This window comes from Pongo pygmaeus, chromosome 7 (assembly GCF_028885625.2).
Source record: "Pongo pygmaeus isolate AG05252 chromosome 7, NHGRI_mPonPyg2-v2.0_pri, whole genome shotgun sequence".
NCBI classification, from domain to species: domain Eukaryota; kingdom Metazoa; phylum Chordata; class Mammalia; order Primates; family Hominidae; genus Pongo; species Pongo pygmaeus.
Window position 1 is genome coordinate 131,828,821 of NC_072380.2, and position 20,771 is coordinate 131,849,591.

The window sequence follows — 20,771 nt, forward strand, 5'->3', positions numbered from 1 at the left end:
AGTGTGTGTCTGTGATGGTTTTACCATGAAGAGTCCTCGTGTGTTTCAGTCCTTCCCAAGATGCTGATAAAAGCCACAGCAGTGGGTTCACATGGCCATATACCAGGATAAAATTTGTAAAGTAAGACAGATTCACCTCAAATGATTAAAATAGTGCTTCTTAACATTTTTTAAAGTTACTACTCCCCTAACAAGGCTTTTAAGACATATTTCTTTTCTAATTGCCCTTCCCCATGAATTTTTAATACCACCCATGGATGATATATTTGTTTAGGTATTCTGTGTATGTTTGTGCTTTATATATTTTTAAAAGAGTACAATTCCACCTCCTAAAAACTAACTTGTGCATCCTTAAGTGATATTTCCCCATTGAAAATGCACAGGTTAAGATTTCTCTCTCCTTCTGCTCCAGTTTCCCTCATCATCTTTCTTCTACTAGGCAGTTTTGGAGTGGATACAAGAATCTTGGGAGCTAGCTAAGAGGAGCTTGGGGGAGAAACATTTAGTTTGGAGTTAATGAGATATCTTTATGTAGTTTGACGTGACTTCCATGTATACTTATTGCTAGCAATTCCAATGTAGAAATAGCTTCCAAGAATACTCCTACCACTTACTATGCAGCTCTATCCAAAGCCAGGATGCAAAAGTGCTGAGTCAGAGGTCAGATCATCATATCAATGTGTCCCAGGGCATCCAGCCCACGAAATGTGTGGGATGTGGAAAAGAAGCAATGTTTGAAATATACAGGGCCGGAGCTAGTCTGTGGAAAAAAAAGTTTCCAAATCCAACAGCTTATATATGAAAACTACTTTATAGAGGTATAGTCTCAAAATTGACAATATTATTAATTTACCTATAATACCAATAACAAGTTGTAATGGTGAAAGAAATATCTGACACTACTACTAATAAAGACAAAATTCAGACTTCTGCTACAGGCCATGAGGGATTTGCCTGCCTTACATTAATCCTTCTGCTAAGTATGACTAGCTGGGTCCAAAAAAATATTTATACATATTTGAAGGTATGACAGTGCAACCAAAATGAACAGAACTTCAGGGGCCATGATCTGGAGGAGAAGGGAATCATACTAAGGCAAGTGATGCATTCTGTACTACCTTCCTCCCAAGTCATCTACCAGTTCATAAGTGGGGCAGCCCTAAGTGCCTAAGAGGCTTGAACAGAAGGTTGTGGAAACTGGATTGATATTCAAGGCCTGTCAAAGAGGAATGGCCCAGGAAATGCCCCCATATTCCCAGTTAGAACTCCAGAAATACTACTCCAGAAAACACTTAATTAAACCTATACCTATTCATGTTTTAAAAAACTGTTAGCAAATTAGAAATAGAAGGAAATATAATTTGAAAAGGAATACCAACAACAAAAATCTACTTAAAAATGATACTCCATAATAAAATACTGAACACTTATCTCCTGAGACTGGGAATGAAATTAGCACAGCCCTCTATCAGCAATTCTAATCAACATTATGCATGAGGTTCTAACCACAGCAAAAATGGAAGAAAAATAAAAATCATAATAATTGAAAATAAAGGAATATGAGCGTTATTATTTGTGGAGAACATGATTGCATACTTAGAAAGTACAAAAGAATCTATAGATAATCTATTTGTATTATAAGTTTTTTAGATGGCTTGACGTACAAAAATCAATTTTGTTTCTGCATAGAAACAATTTAAAGAGACCATTTATGATAGTGTCAAAATAAGTAAATATGTAAAAATAAATCCAACAAAAGTTACAAGCCCTCCACAATAAACTACACATAATGACAAGAAATTAAAGAATATCTAAGGTAATGATGGTAAAACTATGTTACTGGGTTGAGAGACTCAATCTCGTTAATATGCCAGTTCTCTCCCAGATTGATCCATCGACTCAATGCTACCTCAGTCAAAATCCCCAAAGTGGGCCAGGCACAGTGGCTCATGCTTTTAATCCTAGCACTTCAGGGGGCCGAGGCAAATGGATCACCTGAGGTCTGGAGTTCGAGACCAGCCTAGCCAACATGGTGAAACCCTGTCTCTACTAAACATACAAAAATTAGCCTGGCCTGGCGGTGCATGCCTGTAATCCCAGCTACTTGGAAGGCTGAGGTGGGAGAATCGGTTGAGCCTGGGAGATGGAGATTGCAGTGAGCCGAGATCCCAGCACTGCACTCCAACCTGGGTGACAGAGTGAGATTCTATCTCAAAACAAAAAACAAAACAAAACAAACAAAAAAATCCCAGAAGTGTTCTTTTAGAAATTGATAAGCCAATTCAAAATGTATGTGTAAATGAAAATGACCAAGAATACCCAAGACAATTTTGAAAAAATGAAAAATAAAAACAAAGATAGAAGACTTAAATTACTGAGTGTGAGTTTATACATTTATTAGGAAACTAAACCATCAGAATAGTATAATTTCATGAAGAGATAGACAAATGAATTCATGGGAAGAGTCCAGAAACAGACTACCAAACTTGATTTATGCAAAGTTGACACTATTTTGTAATAGAATTCACAAGCTAATCAATATATAGTACTGAGTTATTGACTATTCATGTATAAAAATAATAATTTCGATCCCATACTTAACACTGTACCTAAAATCAATGGTTTATAGGCCTAAATTTGGTGGTAAACCCAAATCTGAGAGACCTAAATTTGAAAGGTAAAGCAATAATGCCTCTGGAAGTTAATATAGAAGTCTATATTTTTTATCCTAGGGTAGCCAACACGTTTTTAAACAGGATATGACAAAGACTAACCATGTAAGAAAAACTAACAAATTGAAGTCTATCAAAATAAAGAACTTCTGGCCAGGTACAGTAGCTCACGCCTATACTCCCAGCACTTTGGGAGGCCAAGGCAGGCAGGTCACCTGAGATCGGGAATTCGAGACCAGCCTAGCCAGCATGGCGAAACACCATCTCTACTAAAAATGCAAAAATTAGCTGGGTGTGGTGGCACATGCCTGTAATCCCAGCTACTTGGGAGCCTGAGGTGGGAGAATCACTTGAACCAGGGAGGCGGAGATTGCAGTGAGCAAAGATCACACCACTGCCCTCCAGCTTGGGTGACAGAGTGAGACTCCATCTCAAAAATAAAATAAAATAAAATAAAGAACTTCTATTCATTAAAAGATACTTCTCAGAGAACAAAAAAGGAAACCACAGAATTGGCTATGTGCTACCTTTGTATTCAATAAAGGGCTTACATATAAAACATATAAAGAGATTATACAAATCAGTAAGAAAAATAACTGATAACTCAAAGGAATAAAAAAGGTCAAAAGAATAGTCACTTAACAAAAGAACATATTTGACTAAACTATGATAGTACTGCATACTAACCAAAATGGCTAAAATAAAAATGACTGTCAATATCTAGTGTTGGTAAGGATTCAGAACAACTGAAACTCTCATACTTTGCTTCACTATACCATGGAAATAAATATACTATCTCAATATGCAAAAAAATGAATGAATATATGGACATAGTATTGAAGAAAATATTCTGTAGAGAAAAAAACTATATGCCAAATGGTTCTATTTATAGAAATTTCAACAACACGAAAAATGTATAGCTTGAAAACTTGTAACACAGTTCTAAGTCAGTATGGTGATCTTTAGAAAGGAGGGCTGTAATAATCTGTAGATGACACAAAAGTGGCTTCTTGAGGATCTAGGTGTTGGTTACACAGGTATTTTATTCTGTAAAAAGTCATCAAGCTGAATCTTTGTGTTGGCAAACTTTTCTTTGTGTTTTTTTTTTTCAGTAAGCAAAGTTTAATAAAATAATTTTTTGTTAACTATGCTAAGGGAAAGATTATTATCTGACTACATTATCCCTCTATCATCTCTTAAAAATGATATCAGAAATTTGTGGACAGATAAAGCAGCAATGTGAATGCAGCCAAACATACATAGCTAATTATTATGAAAAAAAAGCACTTTCAAGGCACAATAATTCATTCATTGATTAAAATATTATAATGTTTAGTGAATTTGGTAATGTGCCATTGGTCTACTTTTAAAATTTAGTGATTTGTTTTTATTTCTTATGATAGATATTCATTTTTACAACCACTTTTCCATTTTTAATCTTGTATCTTTTTTTAAGGAAGTCCCTTCAAACTGTATAAGCTTCAGATAAAATGCATCACGGATCTGTCCCTATCTGTATCAACTTCATTAAACCACTGGTTAAAGACAGAAAGGTATAGCAGGAAAGTGGGATGTTGGACTTCAAAATTTCTGAGATGCAGCTATGCTAAATGTGATTAAGATCTCACGTATTGCTCGTATTGCTCTGCAGAGATAGCAGAAGTGGAGGGAGAGGGTAAGTCGCTGCCATGAATAAGTCCAGAATTGAAGAACTTCTTTTTTTTTTAGATAAGTAACATTTTTTAATTGCAGTGAAACATACACAACATAACCTTAGCCGTCTTAACTATTTTTAAGTGTACAGTTCAATGGCACCAAGTACTTTCACATTGCTGTGCAAATATCACCTCCATCCATCTCCAGAACTCTTTTCAACTTCCAGAACTGAAGCTCTGTACCTAGTAAACAATAACTCCCCAGATTAAAGTTATTGTTTCTTAGGCTATATTTTTGAGAGCAGTGAACTTCATTTTTTAATGGGCATTCTAGATTTTGCACTTCCCTAGATTTAGATGTGTAAGTCTTGATGGGATTCCATCTAGAAGAGTTAAAGCTAATGATCTTAAGCACAGTCTTAACCCTTGAATAAAATAAGACTATGTAACTTGGGAGTGTAGTAGATGATGAAGACAAGAAAGGCTCAAGAGTTTTTAGTATGATTAGCTGAGCCCCAAAGTGGATGAACTTCCAGAGATATCGAAAAAGTACCAGTCTGGAAATGATAGGGTTAGCTAACCTTATTTCCTTCATGCTAATTCCTCCTTTAAGGCCCCTAATACATACCTGTATCACTGTACTCACTGTCATATCTGATTAGCTTATCTGTTTCCCCTCATAGACCTGAACTTCTTGGGAGAACAAATGAATGAAAGGTTCACTGGGTTGGTTTGTTTAAATAAAATAAGCTCTGTTGGGACCCTAGTATTTAACCATTTTATCTTAATGCCTATTATATATTATAGACACTTTCTAGATGTTTGTTGCATTAAACATGAAAAACTGCATAATAAAACATATTATTTCTTAAAACTTGTTTCTCTTTACTAATCCATATTCCTATAAGTACCACTTTTCCTTAATATCTATTTCCACCATTAGCTACTAAGATTTTCTTCTCCTCCAGAGATATGCCATCAAATTTATGAGCATGTCCTGGAATCTTTTTAAATGGAGATGCAATGATCCGTCTCACTTGGATTAATTTCATTTTTAATCTATACTTTGAAATTTATTATCCTCATTTTGATGATTGTCTTTCTAAATATTTTACTGACTCAGATTAAGCTCAACTTTCTAGGCTGACCTTAATGTTGTCACTTGCATGGTTAGGGTAGCTTCCTGGATGTCAATATTTCATTTTAGGAATAAGAAATAATAGTGATTTAGTATAGGTAAATTCCATCTCATAGCAAAATAAATGTTTTTATTTAAGGTCAATAATCCATTTACGCTGAAAGCATTATGATTTTTGTTTGTTTGTTTGAATGTGACCTCTAATTCTTCAACTTTCAGACAGTTATTACAGATGTGTTCCCACTCATCGGGCAAAATCAGTTTTTGTGGATGACTTTAAATCATAATTTGTTTTGGGGAAATAGACATTGTAAGCTCAAATCTTCCATATGCTGGCTAAGTACTTGGCATGCATTCCTTTACCATAACTCAGATTCAGGAAACAGAAGTTAATATTGGTTGAGCATTCTCTGTGAGTCAAGCCCAGTGCTAATCCCATTATAAGAAAATATTATTATACCTAATTTATTCTCCTTAATGATCTCATAATTTTAGGTACTAATTATTTCTACGCGCACATATACCATAAAACCTAAAGTATAATAATAATAAATAAATAAATAAAAAATAAAATAAAATAAAAAAATAAAGAAAAGGAGGCTTAGAGAAATTAAGTAACCTGTCCATGTGTAGCCGGTAAGTGGCAAAGCCAGGATTCTAACCCTGGTTTTGGGGAGCTTTCGTGATCCTTCATTGCACCACACTACTTTGGTGTTCCCATTTGTCATGAAATGAAAAGAATTCATGTCAAAATACTGAAAAGTAGTCACAGAGTTTACGTCTTCTCAGAGAAAAAGACCACATAGCAATTCAAGAAACTGTTTTCTATATTATTAAGTTCTAGCTAAGGGCTACTGTTTCAGTGAAGCCTTCTCCACTCTGATCCGCACCATCTTTTCTTTTTCTGAATTTCTACCGGGCTTTTCATTTGCTTCGCTCTGTTAGTGCATGATAGTGTCTCATCTCTTTGTTCTCTTATGTGTGTTTTGCTTTCCTTAAAAGCTCATCGTTTTCCCAAGGCACTTGATTTGTGCTCCTTTTATGTCCATTATAAAGTTTAGCCCAGAACTAGGATCATAGCATAACTGGAATCAACGTTCCATCTATGTTGAATTAAAAGGGATTCACATGCAAAGAAAATATAATATTTTAAAAAATCGAAACATTAAACCCATAATCATGCAATCTTTTAAGTGCATAATGTTTTTGATGGTGATGAGGACTGCTATTCTTTGCAAATTTTGATAACATTTTTCAAACACCTTGCTTTTTTCATTAAACCATTGGTTAACTCATTGGGAAGCACCATGAAAGGGGGGTTAGAAATGGTTAGGCTGGAATATCAGCACTGCCATTTAATGGCTAGATGTCCCTGAGCAAGTTATTTTGCCTCTCTGATCCCCAATTTCTTCAAGTTGTAGGATAAAGATAATTATAACACTTAGTTCATGAAATTTAATGTGATAATATGTGTAAGGTATCCAGAATAGTACTTGGTGATTGATTGGTACTTAGTAAAATGTATATTCCCTTTCTTCCATGAATATCTCAAAATCTATTCTTATTTTTTCCAACTTACATGTAAGCGAAATAAGGAATTTGCAGGATATAACTAAGGTGTGAGCAGATTGATGTTACTGAGCAGGGTGCTCAACATATGTTCATGCCTTTATCCCAACTATATCCTCTGCTGTACCTTGAACCTGACCTTGTGCCCACTTTCATTCAGTTGCTGAAGCTTTTCATAGTGAAGCTCAAATGCTAAACTTTCCTTTAACCTTCCACTTGAAGCACTATCTCTTCTGCCTTCCTCTCAGACTATGTTATCTCTCTGTTCAATGTCTCTCTCACAACATGTATCATGTTCCATTGGTATAGATTTCACCATTGTCTCATTTCATCCAAGTAAAAGTTCCAAGCCTTCCTCCTGCACATGTAAACTGTATTCTGGCCTTCAAGGACCCCCACCTTCTGTTTGGGGAGCACATGAATGACTGGCATCAACTCTAAAGAAAAGTGTCCACATGGCTCAGTTTAGAAAGGCTCAACAAATCCTTGGGGCCCCAGCAGGCATGCCTTCTTCTGAATGATCAAAAGTAACTATGTAAGGAACTTTTAAAGAAAAGTACACATCAGGCAATGATGAGAAAAACCAATGGGTGTCCTCAGCACACGCAACATGGGGCACCCTACAGGTTTTAGAGTGGCTTCCACTTTTTCTCTGTTGCTGGTGAACAGTGAGGCTTGGCAGAACCTTAATACCAATTCCATTCCCTTTTGCATTGTCCCCTTGGGACATATAACCAATTCTCTGACCACACCACATTCCTGTGAGGGTAAGGCCCATACACCTAGCCTAGGTGACCTTCATCCTGCATTCATCCCTCGTGAGTTCTTTTTCTTTTTTTCCAGATCACTATTGAAACATAAACTCTATTTTACTTCTGTCAGGGTCTTCCCTTTTGATTCTCAAGAACCTCAGCCAAACATTTCTTTCTGAAAATCAAAAGCTTTTGCTTTCAATTATTGTGTCTGATGTGGGCTTCAAGAGCTTATTTTGAAGTTGAAAAAAAATTAACGTGTTTTATTCTTTCTCTCCACTTTAAAAATCCTGCTTCTCTGAGAATTATTTTGTGGATAACTGTGAGTGAGAAAATGGTTACATATAAAGGAGTACAGAGAGGGAAAGTATCAAGGTTGCTATTTCAGTATAATATATTTGACATGACTTTGTATTATTAGTATTTGCATACATCACTTCACTTCTAAAAATTGTAAACTCCTTCAAGTCATAGGTTGAATCTTATGTTTATGTGTATCCTTTCAAAGCACCCAGCCTTTTGGTTTTCATAGAGTAAGTAAATAGTAAATATTTGTCTAATTAAGTTGAAAAAGCACAATACATGTGTTTTTTTTTTGTTTTGTCTTGGAAATCCAAGGGCAAAGCCACTTGGAATAACTTGGGGCATAATAAGTACAAAAACATTGCAGTGTGCTAACAAATTGATCAAGATTCACGTAACAATGGTATTTTTAAAGTTGAAAACATGCTAAGAATTGTATTAGCCTTGTTCAGAAGGCCATGTTATTTTAAAAAAATGTTAATAGGATAGGTTACACAAATTCAAATGCTTCTTACAAACCCTGCTGGAATTCTATATTCAATCTAAATAAATTATGTCTCATTTAATTAGTTGCACCTGTGTAGCCAATTGAAAATCACATTATTTATAAAAACCAGGAGATATTAGAGATATTAGTTGTAGATACTGCAAATAAAATTTAAAACTGCTTTGACTCTAGATGTAAATTCATTCCTTCCTCCCTCCTTCCCTCCTTCCCTCCCTTCTTTCCTTCCTTCTTTCCTTCCTTCTTTCCTTCCTCCCTCCCTCCCTTCCTTCCTTCTTCCTTCCTTCCTTCCTTTTTTCCTTTCTTCTTTTATTCTAATTTTATTTTATTTTGGTTGCTATTGTTTTTATTCAGGTGACAAAGGGGAAAAAGGTTTGCTTGGAATACCTGGAGAAAAAGGCAAAGCAGGTATGATATGTTCAATGTTCTCTTTGATTTCTAGCATCCATTCCAAATTTATTCGTCTCAAAAATAAAAATATTTCAAATGAAAAGCAAGAGTCCTTTTAGTATGCTTAACCTTCTTTTCCTCAGGCTAGAAGAAAGGGAAGAAGGGGACTTTCCTGTTTCCCTGCTGGTGACTTTCCAAGCCCTGGGGACGGGGATGATGACACGTTTCATCCCTGCCATGCTTACTATGAGAAGAAAGCCCAGCCCATCAGGAAGCAGCCTAATTCTTCTGGGCCAAGAGAAAAATCTGGCAGTAGGCCCTGCCTCAGCATGCCATGCCTTGCCTTTCACTAGCATCTCAACCAAATACTGGCCATCAGAGTGCAGCAGCAGCCTGACCAGATGCAGACAGGCCCCTGGTTACAGTACATGTTTTCCATGGCCAGGGAGATTATCTAGGGTTATTGTCCTGGAGCTTTATTCCCATTGCTTTACACAGGGAAAGAAAGTAGATTGTTCTTTGGTAATTTCAATTGTTTCTATCCACAGGGGTATGGTGAAGACAATTCTAAGAACTGTTTGACATTCTTCATATTTCATATGAATATGGATACATAAGGCCATAGATTTTTTCCCTTTGGCTAATAAAATTATTTTTAATTTTCAAGCTACCAAAGGAAAAAAATTGAAATGTTTATGTATAACAGCCATTAAATAGAAAAAGAGAATCATTTGAATTTTACATCGGTTTCCTTGTAATTCCCTCTCTGTCACAGCAATATTTGCAGGTTGTTGAAAAGTCAGGTGAGCAAAGAAGAATGAAAGACACATTAAAATCATAGTTAATCCACAAACTGGGCAACTGGCTTTTACAAACTTCAGTTGAATCTATTTATATGATTCAAACTTTGTCCTTGAAACATGCAAGCTGTATTTTAAATGGATAATTAGAATTAACATTTGATTTAATCATGAAAAGTTTCTTCTGTCTTAGAAAAACTGTGTCATCTATTGAATAATGCAGTAACATAAGAGAACATTGGCAGGAAATATGTTTCAAGAAAGCTGTAAAAATTTTATTCTGAGATTGGGCAGACGCATTCTGTGTTCAACAAAAAAAATGCCAAATGGTCCAAAATGTGTATGCAGTGGTTGTCATATATATTCTTCTTTTTAATAATCTAGTTTAGAATTGTATTATAGTTCATTCAAAACATTTACAAAGATATTTTCTGAAATTCTATAAATAATGTAAATTGGAAACCTTATTTTAAATAAAAGGTTTAAAGTATAGCCATTCACAGATATATAGAACCAGACTAGAAAAAGATAGTGAATATTGGAAAGAGAGCAAATGTTCCTTTCCACTGGTCTGCAGGTACTTCAACATGAATTCACAGTTTTTGTCATTTAAAAGGTACTGTCTGTGATTGTGGAAGATACCGGAAATTTGTTGGACAACTGGATATTAGTATTGCTCGGCTCAAGACATCTATGAAGTTTGTCAAGAATGGTGAACATATTCTCTTTTGTGTTACGTATCTATTGATAGATCTCTATCAACACTACAATTCCAATACTCTTAGATGGAAATATCTTGGGTTGGACAAAGGGCTATTGAGGTAGTGTCACCAGTTTAAGGGTCTCCCAAATTGCTAATTATCCACTAAGACTCCCCCAGGACACCTCAAGTCCGCTACATATATTTATATGTATGTGCATTGCTTATGGGAAGAGAAAGACTTTCTTAGGTGAGGGGAATGGAGAAAAGAGCAGAGTGTGGCAACCTATGCTGTAAGAATAAAAAGAGACAGTAAGAGTCACACAGAACTAGCATCTCAGAAAATAGAGGTAATAATAACAATAACTGCTTTCTTGAGTGCATGGAATAGTGCACAACTACTAGCATTATCTCACTGAGTTTTCATAATTGTTTATGTAGTATGTAGTTACTATGATTGAACTAAAGCTTAGAGGAAGTACCTTGCCCATAGATACAGACCTAATGAGCAGTAGAGCAGGAATGTATTATAAGCTTCTCTGACTCCTCTATCCACAATACAAACATCATGTGTTTATCTGTTTTGCAACTTCCAATACTGGTCATTTTTCTTATCCCTTGTCCATTTTTTAATGCTAGTTATCAGAAAAGCCCTTGAAGTGGAAAGGGCTTATGTATTTTCTTCTGAGACAGTATTAATAAGGTAACTATTATAATTACAGTTAAAATTGGTTTCTTTTTCTTATACTTTCATTTATTGTAACTCAGCTATATTTGTTGTACATTGTTGCAATCACATAGATGCTGTCTCGTGTTCATCCTCATCTTGTAACACTAGAGGCAAATGAAATACTTGATATTAACTAACCACACTAATTATAATTTTGGTTGTAATCTGTACTGAAGATTCTGTCTCTGATATGACTTAGACTGTCATGAATAAGCCAGATCATACAGGGAGAACATAGAGCAATAGTTCTGAACATTTTAGTGGTCATAGATTTCTTTGTGAATTAAAGTTATGGATCCTAAAATGCCTATGTAGGGGCCCCTGACACCCAAAACATACATGCCATATTATGAGTGAAGGGTGATTCTCAGTCTCCAGTTCTGTCCTGAAGCTAACTCAGTAGCTCAGTCTTCCTCTTGTACCTGGAATGAAATATGGACAATCCCAATTCATGTACATGTTCACAGCCCAGGAATTTGGTCCAATGTGGACAAACATCTGTATTATTCCTACATCATTTCAATAAGCATTTACCATTCCCATAAGTATTCCAGGCACTGAAGCTAAAGAGTGTCACAGACATGGTCATTGTCCTTAAGACATTCACAGGTAAGTAGGAGAGAAATACAGGCAAACGATGAGACTAAAATGTGTTGAGTGCTAGAAGGAGGAAGTGAAAGGGGCAATGGAAACTCAGGGAAGAGCAACTGCCATGTCTATCCAAGGGCATTGGAAAGACTTCTTACAGGGGAAAACATTTCCACTGAGATCTAAAGGATGAGTAGAAGTTTACCAAGTAGAAAAGACTTTCTAGGCATGAAAGTGTTGGAAGTACAAGAGAAAAGGGCCTGCTCGTGTGGCCACAAGTATAGCTAAAGCATAAACTATGTTGGGAAATATAGTATGAGATGGGCTGGCTGAAAGTTCATGTAACATGTCTTTGTCAATTTTGTGCTGGCCAGGTGTGTGAGAAGTTGAGGAGAAAAGGAAGGGAGAACAAATGGTAGATATGTGTTATCTATTTGATAACTAGAGGTGGGGGTAATTAAATCTGTGACTACCTCATAATAGGGCTTTGAAAAATAATTCTTGAATATTGAGTAAATAAATGTAAATCTGACAATATCATATGATTTTGTTGCCTTTTATCTTTTTGAGATACATAATGATACTCCTTTTTCTCTCCCTGCAGTGATAGCAGGGATTAGGGAAACTGAAGAGAAATTCTACTACATCGTGCAGGAAGAGAAGAACTACAGGGAATCCCTAACCCACTGCAGGATTCGGGGTGGAATGCTAGCCATGCCCAAGGATGAAGCTGCCAACACACTCATCGCTGACTATGTTGCCAAGAGTGGCTTCTTTCGGGTGTTCATTGGCGTGAATGACCTTGAAAGGGAGGGACAGTACGTGTTCACAGACAACACTCCACTGCAGAACTATAGCAACTGGAATGAGGGGGAACCCAGCGACCCCTATGGTCATGAGGACTGTGTGGAGATGCTGAGCTCTGGCAGATGGAATGACACAGAGTGCCATCTTACCATGTACTTTGTCTGTGAGTTCATCAAGAAGAAAAAGTAACTTCCCTAATCCTACGTATTTGCTATTTTCTTGTGACCATCATTACAGTTATTGTTATCCATCCCTTTTTCCTAATTGTACTACATTTAATCTGAGTCAACATAGCTAGGAAATGCTAAACTGAGGTATGGAGCCTCCATCATCATGCTCTTTTGTGATGATTTTCATATTTTCACACATGATATGTTATTGGCCCAATAACTCGCCAGGTTACACGGGTCTTGAGAGAGAATTTTAATTACTAATTGTGCACAAGATAGTTGGTTGTCTATATGTCAGATGAGTTGTTCTCTTGGTATTTGCTCTACCATCTCTCCCTAGAGCACTCTGTGTCTATCCCAGTGGATAATTGCCCAGTTTACTGGTGATGATTAGGAAGGTTGTTGATGATTAGGCTAACCTGCCCTGGCCCAAAGCCAGACATGTACAAGGGCTTTCTGTGAGCAATGATAAGATCTTTGAATCCAAGATGCCCAGATCTTTTACCAGTCACACCCTATGGCCATGGCTATACTTGGAAGTTCTCCTTGTTGGCACAGACATAGAAATGCTTTAACCCCAAACCTTTATATGGGGGACTTCTAGCTTTGTGTCTTGTTTCAGACCATGTGGAATGATACTCTTTTTGTGCTTCTGATCTATTGATTTCACTAACATATACCAAATAGGTGCTTTGAACCCCTTTCTGTAGGCTCACACCTTAATCTCAGGCCCCTATATAGTCACACTTTGATTTAAGAAAAATGGTGAAATCAAAAGCAAAAAAATGGGGAATTGTTCACAAACAATATTGGTTATAGTTCTCTTGCTAAATTGCCCACTGCTATTAACTTAACTTCATTTTTATTTATCTTAGGTTTACCTGCATCAATTTTATTCACCTAAGGCATAGGGAAAGGGGGAAGGAGTTTGTGAAGCCTTAAGAAAATTCTGGAAGCTTCAAAGTGCTACTACCAACATCATCTCCAGGCTCCCTCCTCCTTGCCTCTAACATATCACTAATGGTGACATTTCATGGGAGGCCTTTTACTCTTCATAAATATATGTCATAGAAATCCTACTGGAGATGTCCCTTCTAATACTCTGACATCACAGAAATGTGTGAGGTACAGAATTTGGAACATGCTTAGAACTCACATTTACTGAGCTGGTAAAATTCTACCTTGAACTGTAGATCAAACCTCAAAGCAGCTTTCACTTGGAATTTAAAAATAAACAGTTCAAAGATACTCTAGATTATCACCCTATAGACTTCTACTCCAGTTATGGTTTCTGACATATGATTAGACTGTTTCAAATGCTGGCAAAATGGTTAATGAAATAAGAGAAACAGATCAACAACATATGTTCACCTTAAACCATCTGTTCATGATTTCACCCGCGACTAACCGGTTATGAGATAGGACTTAATTAGGTTATTTCTGTGGGTTCAGCAAGGGCCATAAACTCAGATCCTACAGGGGCCAGGCAGATGACACATCTAAATGAAGTGGAACAGGTGGGGACCCTAGTGCACTGAGCACAGCTTGCCCTTCCAAAGGAGCCAGCTGCTCCTCAGTGGCTGCTGCTGGTGCTAGGGAGGACCCAATCTTGCTACATATGCTGATATTTCAAGAGAAGTCAGAAAGCTGGGACTTTGTAACATAAGCTCATATTTTAATATGTTGGCAACTAATTAATTTTTAACCCAAATTTTAAATGGGTTAAAAATTAATTAAAATTAAAGATTTGAGGTCAAAAGTCTTCTAGCTAAAATTGTGATCATTTCATTCTTATGTCTGGAGGAAGGTTCAGAAGGTTCTAACCAAATAGAATGTCATTAGGATATGATGACATCAAAGTCAAGATATCCCGTTAATACCTTGTTCAATTCAGCTTAATAATAGGAATTTGTTATATGTTTGACATTTATCAGGTTACTAGTTAAACTCTTTTGAGATGATAGCACATGATATTTTAAAGGCAGAAAAGCTTAATAAAAATTACAAAGCCAGGACATCAAAAGCCAGTATCCTTGGATAGAAAGCCATCCCAGATCATGAGGAATGTAAACCTAGAAACACCTGTAGGAAAATAAAGCTCATATGTAAGAAGAGAGGAAGGAAAGACATGCAGCAAATGTTGCCTACAGGCAGCTTCATGTTAAGGATCCATGTTCTGATTTGTTCTAAGCCCCCAAAGTATGAGTATTTATTACTTACTGTGAATGTTATAATAATATTTCTCTCAATGACTCATATTTTCTGTGATGCTTCCAAGAGAAGATAACAGAACTTCAACAAATAAGGTATATCCTGCAACCTTGCCTGAAAGAAATTTTGAAGATACCACACACTTAATTAAAATTACTATAAAAACTCAAATTTGTGAAGCATGTTGTGCTTTAAAAAATGCCTTCACGTATCATTTTTCATTTGATTCTGATAAACTCTGTGAAGGACGAAAAACAGTCATTTTTACTGCCACTTCCCAATGATAATACTGAGGCCCAAGGAAGCTAAGCAATTTGCCAAAATCAGCTCACATATAAAAGAAATGACATTAGCCTGCTGATTGAAACTGCCAATGCAGTGTCTTCTCCAATTTCTGTGCATTGCTCATGTATTGAATGGAAGTTCATCCACAATGGCCTTGTGATAGCAGGGGCTCAAACAACTTATCTGTACTACATTCCAAAGTTAAAAATAAGGATTAATTAACAGAGATGCTGGATACAGCAACTTGCCTTACAAATTTAGCATTCACTGTTTTGTTTTTCAATTCACAAATGTCACCTAGGCATTAGTGTTGAGGAGGTGACTTACGGCAGCCACAGCACAATTCTGCAGATAACTAGAGATATAGGGCAATCAAAACAGATATATAAAAATCAATTTTGTTAATCTTTTCAAAATACCAGCTCCTCGATTCCTGGACTTTTTGATGGGTTTTTCATGTCTCTATCTCCTTCAGTTCTGCTCTGATCATAGTTATTTCTTGTCTTCTGCTAGCTTTTGAATTTGCTTGCTCTTGCTTCTCTAGTTCTTTTAATTTTGATGTTAGGGTGTTGATATTAGATCTTTCCTGCTTTCTCCTGTTGGCATTTAGTGCTATAATTTTGCCTCTAAACACTGCTTTAGCTGTGTCCCAGAGATTCTGGTACGTTTTGTCTTTGTTCTCATTGGTTTCAAAGAACTTATTTATTTCTGCCTTAATTTTGTTATTCATCCAGTAGTCAGTCATTCAGGAGCAGTTTGTTCAGTTTCCGTGTAGTTGTGTGGTTTTGAGTGAGTTTGTTAACCCTGAGTTCTAACTTGATTGCGCTGTGGTCTGAGAGACTGTTTGTTCTGATTTCCATTAGTTTGCATTTGTTGAGGAGTGTTTTACTTCCAATTATGTGGTCAATTTTAGAGTAAGTGCAATGTGGTGCTGAGAAGAATGTATATTGTGTTGATTTGGGGTGGAGAGTTCTGTAAATGTCTATTATATCTGATAACAAGTTCTGAAATTGAGGCAGTAACTAATAGCCTACCAACCAAAAAAAGCCCAAGACTAGACAGATTCATAGCCGAATTCTACCAGAGGTACAAAAAGGAGCTGATGCCATTCCTTCAGAAACTATTCCAAACAATATAAAAAGAGGGACTCCTTCCTAACTCATTTTATGAGGCCAGCATCATCCTGATACCAAAACCTGGCAGAGAAACAACAACAACAAAAATTTCAGGCCAATATCCTTAATGAACATTGATGTGAATATCCTCAATACAATATTGGCAAACCGAATCCAGCAGCATATCAGAAAGCTTATCCACCATGATCAAGTCAGTGTCATCCCTGGGATGCAAGGCTAGTTCAAAATACGCAAACCAATAAACATAATCCATCACATAAACAGAACCAATGACAAAAACCACATGATTATCTCAATAGATGCAGAAAAGGCCTTTGATAAAATTCAACACCCCTTTATGCTAAAAACTCTCAATAAATTATTTAGTGATAGAACATTTCTCAAAATAATAAAACTATTTATGACAAACTCACAGCCAATATCATACTGAATAGGCAAAAGCTAGAACCATTCCCTTTGAAAATGGGCACAAGACAAGGATGCCCTCTCTCACCACTCCTATTCAACATAGTATTGGAAGTTCCGGCCAGAGCAATCAAGCAAAAGAAAGAAATAAAGGGCATTCAAATAGGAAGAGAGGACCTCAAATTGTCTCTGTTTGCAGATGACATAATTGTATATTTAGAAAACCCCATGGTCTCAGCCCAAAATCTCCTTAAGCTGATAAACAACTTCAGCAGTCTCAGGATACAAAATCAATGTGCAAAAATCACAAGCATTCCAATACACCAATAATAGACAGAGAGCCAAATCATGAGTGAACTTCCATTCACAACTGCCACAAAGAGAATAAAATACCTAAGAATCCAACTTACAAGGGATGTGAAGGACCTCTTCAAGAACTGCAAACCATGGTTCAAGGAAATCAGAGAGGACACAAACAAATGGAAAAACATTCCATGCTCATGTATAGGAAGAATCTATATCGTGAAAATGGCCATACTGCCCAAAGTAATTTATAGATTCAATGCTATTCCCATCAAGCTACCACTGACTTTCTTCACAGAATTAGAAAAAAACTACTTTAAATTTCATATGGAACCAAAAAATAGCCCGTATAGCCAAGACAATCCTAAGCAAAAAGGACAAAGCTGGAGGCATCACGTTACCTGAATTCAAACTATACTACAAGTCTTCAGTAACCAAAACAGCATGGTATTGGTACCAAAACAGATATATAGACTAATGGAACAGAACAGAGGCCTCAGAAATAATGCTACACAACTACAACCATCTGATCTTTGACAAACCTGACAGAAATGAGCAATGGGGAAAGGATTTCCTATTTTAAAAATTTGTTGGGAAAACTGGTTAGCCGTATGCAGAAAAATGAAATTGGACCCCTTTTTTACACCTTATACAAAAATTAACTCAAGATGGATTAAAGACTTACATGTAAGACCTAAAACCATAAAAACCCTAGAAGAAAACCTAGGCAATACCATTCAAGACATAGGCATGGGCAAAGACTTCATGACTAAAACACCAAAAGTAATGGTAACAAAAGCCAGAATTAACCAATGGGGTCTAATTAAACTAAAGAGCTTCTGCACAGCAAAAGGAACTATGATTAGAGTGAACAGGCAACCTACAGGATGGGAGAAATTTTTTGCAATCTGACAAAGGGCTAATATCCAGAATGTACAAGGAACTTAAATTTACAAGAGAAAAACCCCATCAATAAGTGGGTGATATGAATAGACACTTCCTAAAAGAAGACATTTATGTGGTCAACAGACATATGAAAAAAAGCTCATCATCACTGGTCATTAGAGAAATGCAAATCAAACCACAATGAGATAACATCTCACGCCAGTTACATTGGCAGTCATTAAAAAGTCAGGAAACAACAGATGCTGGAGAGGATATGGAGAAATAGGAATGCTTTTACACTGTCAGTGGGAGTGTAAATTAGTTCAACCATTGTGGAAGACAGTGTGGCGATTCCTCAAGGATCTAGAACCAGAAATACCATTTGACCCAGCAATCCCATTACTGGGTATATACCCAAAGGATTATAAATCATTCTACTATAAAGACACATGAAAATGTATGTTTATTGCAGCACTTTTCACAATAGCAAAGACTTGGAACCAACCCAAATGCCCATCAATGATAGACTGGATAAAGAAAATGTGCCACATATACATCTTGGAATACTATGCAGCTATAAAAAAGGATGAGTTCTTGTCTTTTGCAGAGACTTGGATGAAGCTGGAAACCATCATTCTCAGCAAACTAACACAGGAACAGAAAACCAAACACTGCATGATCTCACTCATAAGTGGGAGTTCAACAATGAGAACACATGGACACAGGGAGGGGAACATCACACACTGGGCCTCTCAGGTGGGTGGGGGGCTAGGGGAGGGATAACATTAGGAGAAACACCTAATGTAGATGACAGGTTGATGGGTTCAGCAAACCACCATGGCACATGTATACCTAAGTAACAAACCTATACATTCTCCACATGTGTCTCAGAACTTAAAGTATAATAAAAAAAAAATCAAGATTTGCCCCAAGTAAAAATAAGCACGTAATTATTTTCCTCATAAAAGAATTTACTAGAGAAGTGAGTCACTGCTCAAACACAGTAGAAAGTTGTACACCCTTGTTATAGAAAGATATAGCAAACGCTGATTGCACTTTGGACAACTCACTCACAAACACTGCTGGCATTTTAAACAATGCATTTCATCCTGCTTAGATCTGTGTTACCCAAATATGAGCTGCTCTAATTGTCCTTAATCAAACAATTTCCAGGTCTTTGGATTGTATCCTTTGAGGCAACAAGATACTTGTGGAATGGTAAAAGTAAACTAAACAACATCACTCACAGCATCAACATATTGAGACTAAATTTTCTCAGGTATTATCAATGATAGGAAAATGACAGTATGATTCCTTCCAGGGTAGTACTGGTTTGACAGCGTCACTTAGAAATTAAAAATCTAGATCTGATATCGCAACTGCCTGAAGGTCACACAAACTGTGCTTCTTACTAGTCATATTAGGAGAATATCTTAAGTGCTCTAAACTTTGTTTTTCTAATCTACATAGTTCTTCCCCACATAATGTGATGAATAAAAGATACAATGTAAGGAGGTATTTAACGGAGTACCAGCAAAATAAGTTATATGAATGCAAAAAAAACTTAGCCATTACTACCAACTACATCTACTGCCAAATTCATGTTGAAAAGAAAACATTTTAACATATATGAAAAATTACCTATGTGAATATATGTCTATCATATATATACTATACATACAACATATACATGTATATACTAAGTGTGTGTGTGTACAGCACGATAAATTTTTTATACTTATTTATAGATAAAATTTTTGTGTGTGGAAAGGTGAATAAATTTGCCAAAAATTGTACTGCTTGTTAGAATTAGACCTGAAGTCCATCACTGGATATGATTGATTCTAAAACTATCTATGCCTTTTTATAGGATGCAATTTATCTGAACCTATGGTGATCACATGAAATTAACTGTTTTCTACTTGAAAATGGGCAACCACCAATCTGCTTTCTGACTCTACAGATGTGCCTTTTTCTGCACATTCCCTCTTAGTGAAATCATATACTCTGCGGCCTTTTATGGTTGGCTTCTTTAACATAATGTAATGCTTCGGAGGTTCATCCATGTTGTAATGTCCATTGTAGCTTCATCCCTGTCTATTGACAAATAAAGTTCTGTTGCATGGATGGACCAAAAAAAAAAAAATGAAATCATTAACTTGTGTCTCCTTGAGGTTGTAAGGCCTTCATAATATAGCCAAATCCTTTAAAATTCATGTGTTGAGGGGACATCTGACATGTCTTTTCACGTGGGATTGAAGGAGCCACTGGCCACAGATATTGTACATATGGACCTTTTTATGAACATAAGACTTTATTTTGCTGTTTCCCTAATACATAGTCATGCAGTTCATATTTGAACATTTTTGGTAATCTGGTAAGCCTATTTAAAAGTTTTTTCTTATAGTGACCTAAAATATACCTTTCTCTGATTTCCACCCATTGTCCCTTCCTTTTCTTCTGCTGTTTATAACTCTGGGAAGTCTGGTGCTGACACAAGCTGGACACCAAGAGCAGAGTCGTAAAGAAAAGACAAATAGGAAAGGGAATAACTATCCTTACTGTAGACACAAAGGTGAATAAATAGGACTACACAAACCTCAAGACCTAGATCATATGATCCGTGCTCAATACGTTTAAATTTTGTTGGTGAAACACAAAAGAGACAAATGTGGAGAATGAATTGTATTCAAAGCCAACTGCAACATCTCAAACATAACTAGTCTATTAGGAGGTGGTGCATGGTAGACAGGGTTCAACTCCAGAG

The 20,771-nt window shown here is 36.3% G+C and overlaps 1 protein-coding gene across 3 annotated transcripts in view; it reads left to right on the top strand.

Annotated features, from left to right (window-relative positions):
- Positions 1 to 20,473, top strand: part of COLEC10 (collectin subfamily member 10) — a 110,831-nt gene extending 90,358 nt beyond the window's left edge. For 2 of the 3 annotated variants that reach the window (XM_054497443.2, XM_054497442.2), the window contains exons 4-6: positions 8,949 to 9,002; positions 10,401 to 10,496; positions 12,407 to 20,473. In XM_054497443.2, the coding sequence (XP_054353418.1) occupies positions 8,949 to 9,002; positions 10,401 to 10,496; positions 12,407 to 12,798 (542 nt within the window). In that variant the 3' untranslated portion in view covers positions 12,799 to 20,473. The remainder of the gene's footprint in view (positions 1 to 8,948; positions 9,003 to 10,400; positions 10,497 to 12,406) is intronic. The other variant, XM_054497441.2, reaches the window with a different exon arrangement.
- The last annotated feature ends 298 nt before the right edge of the window (positions 20,474 to 20,771 follow it).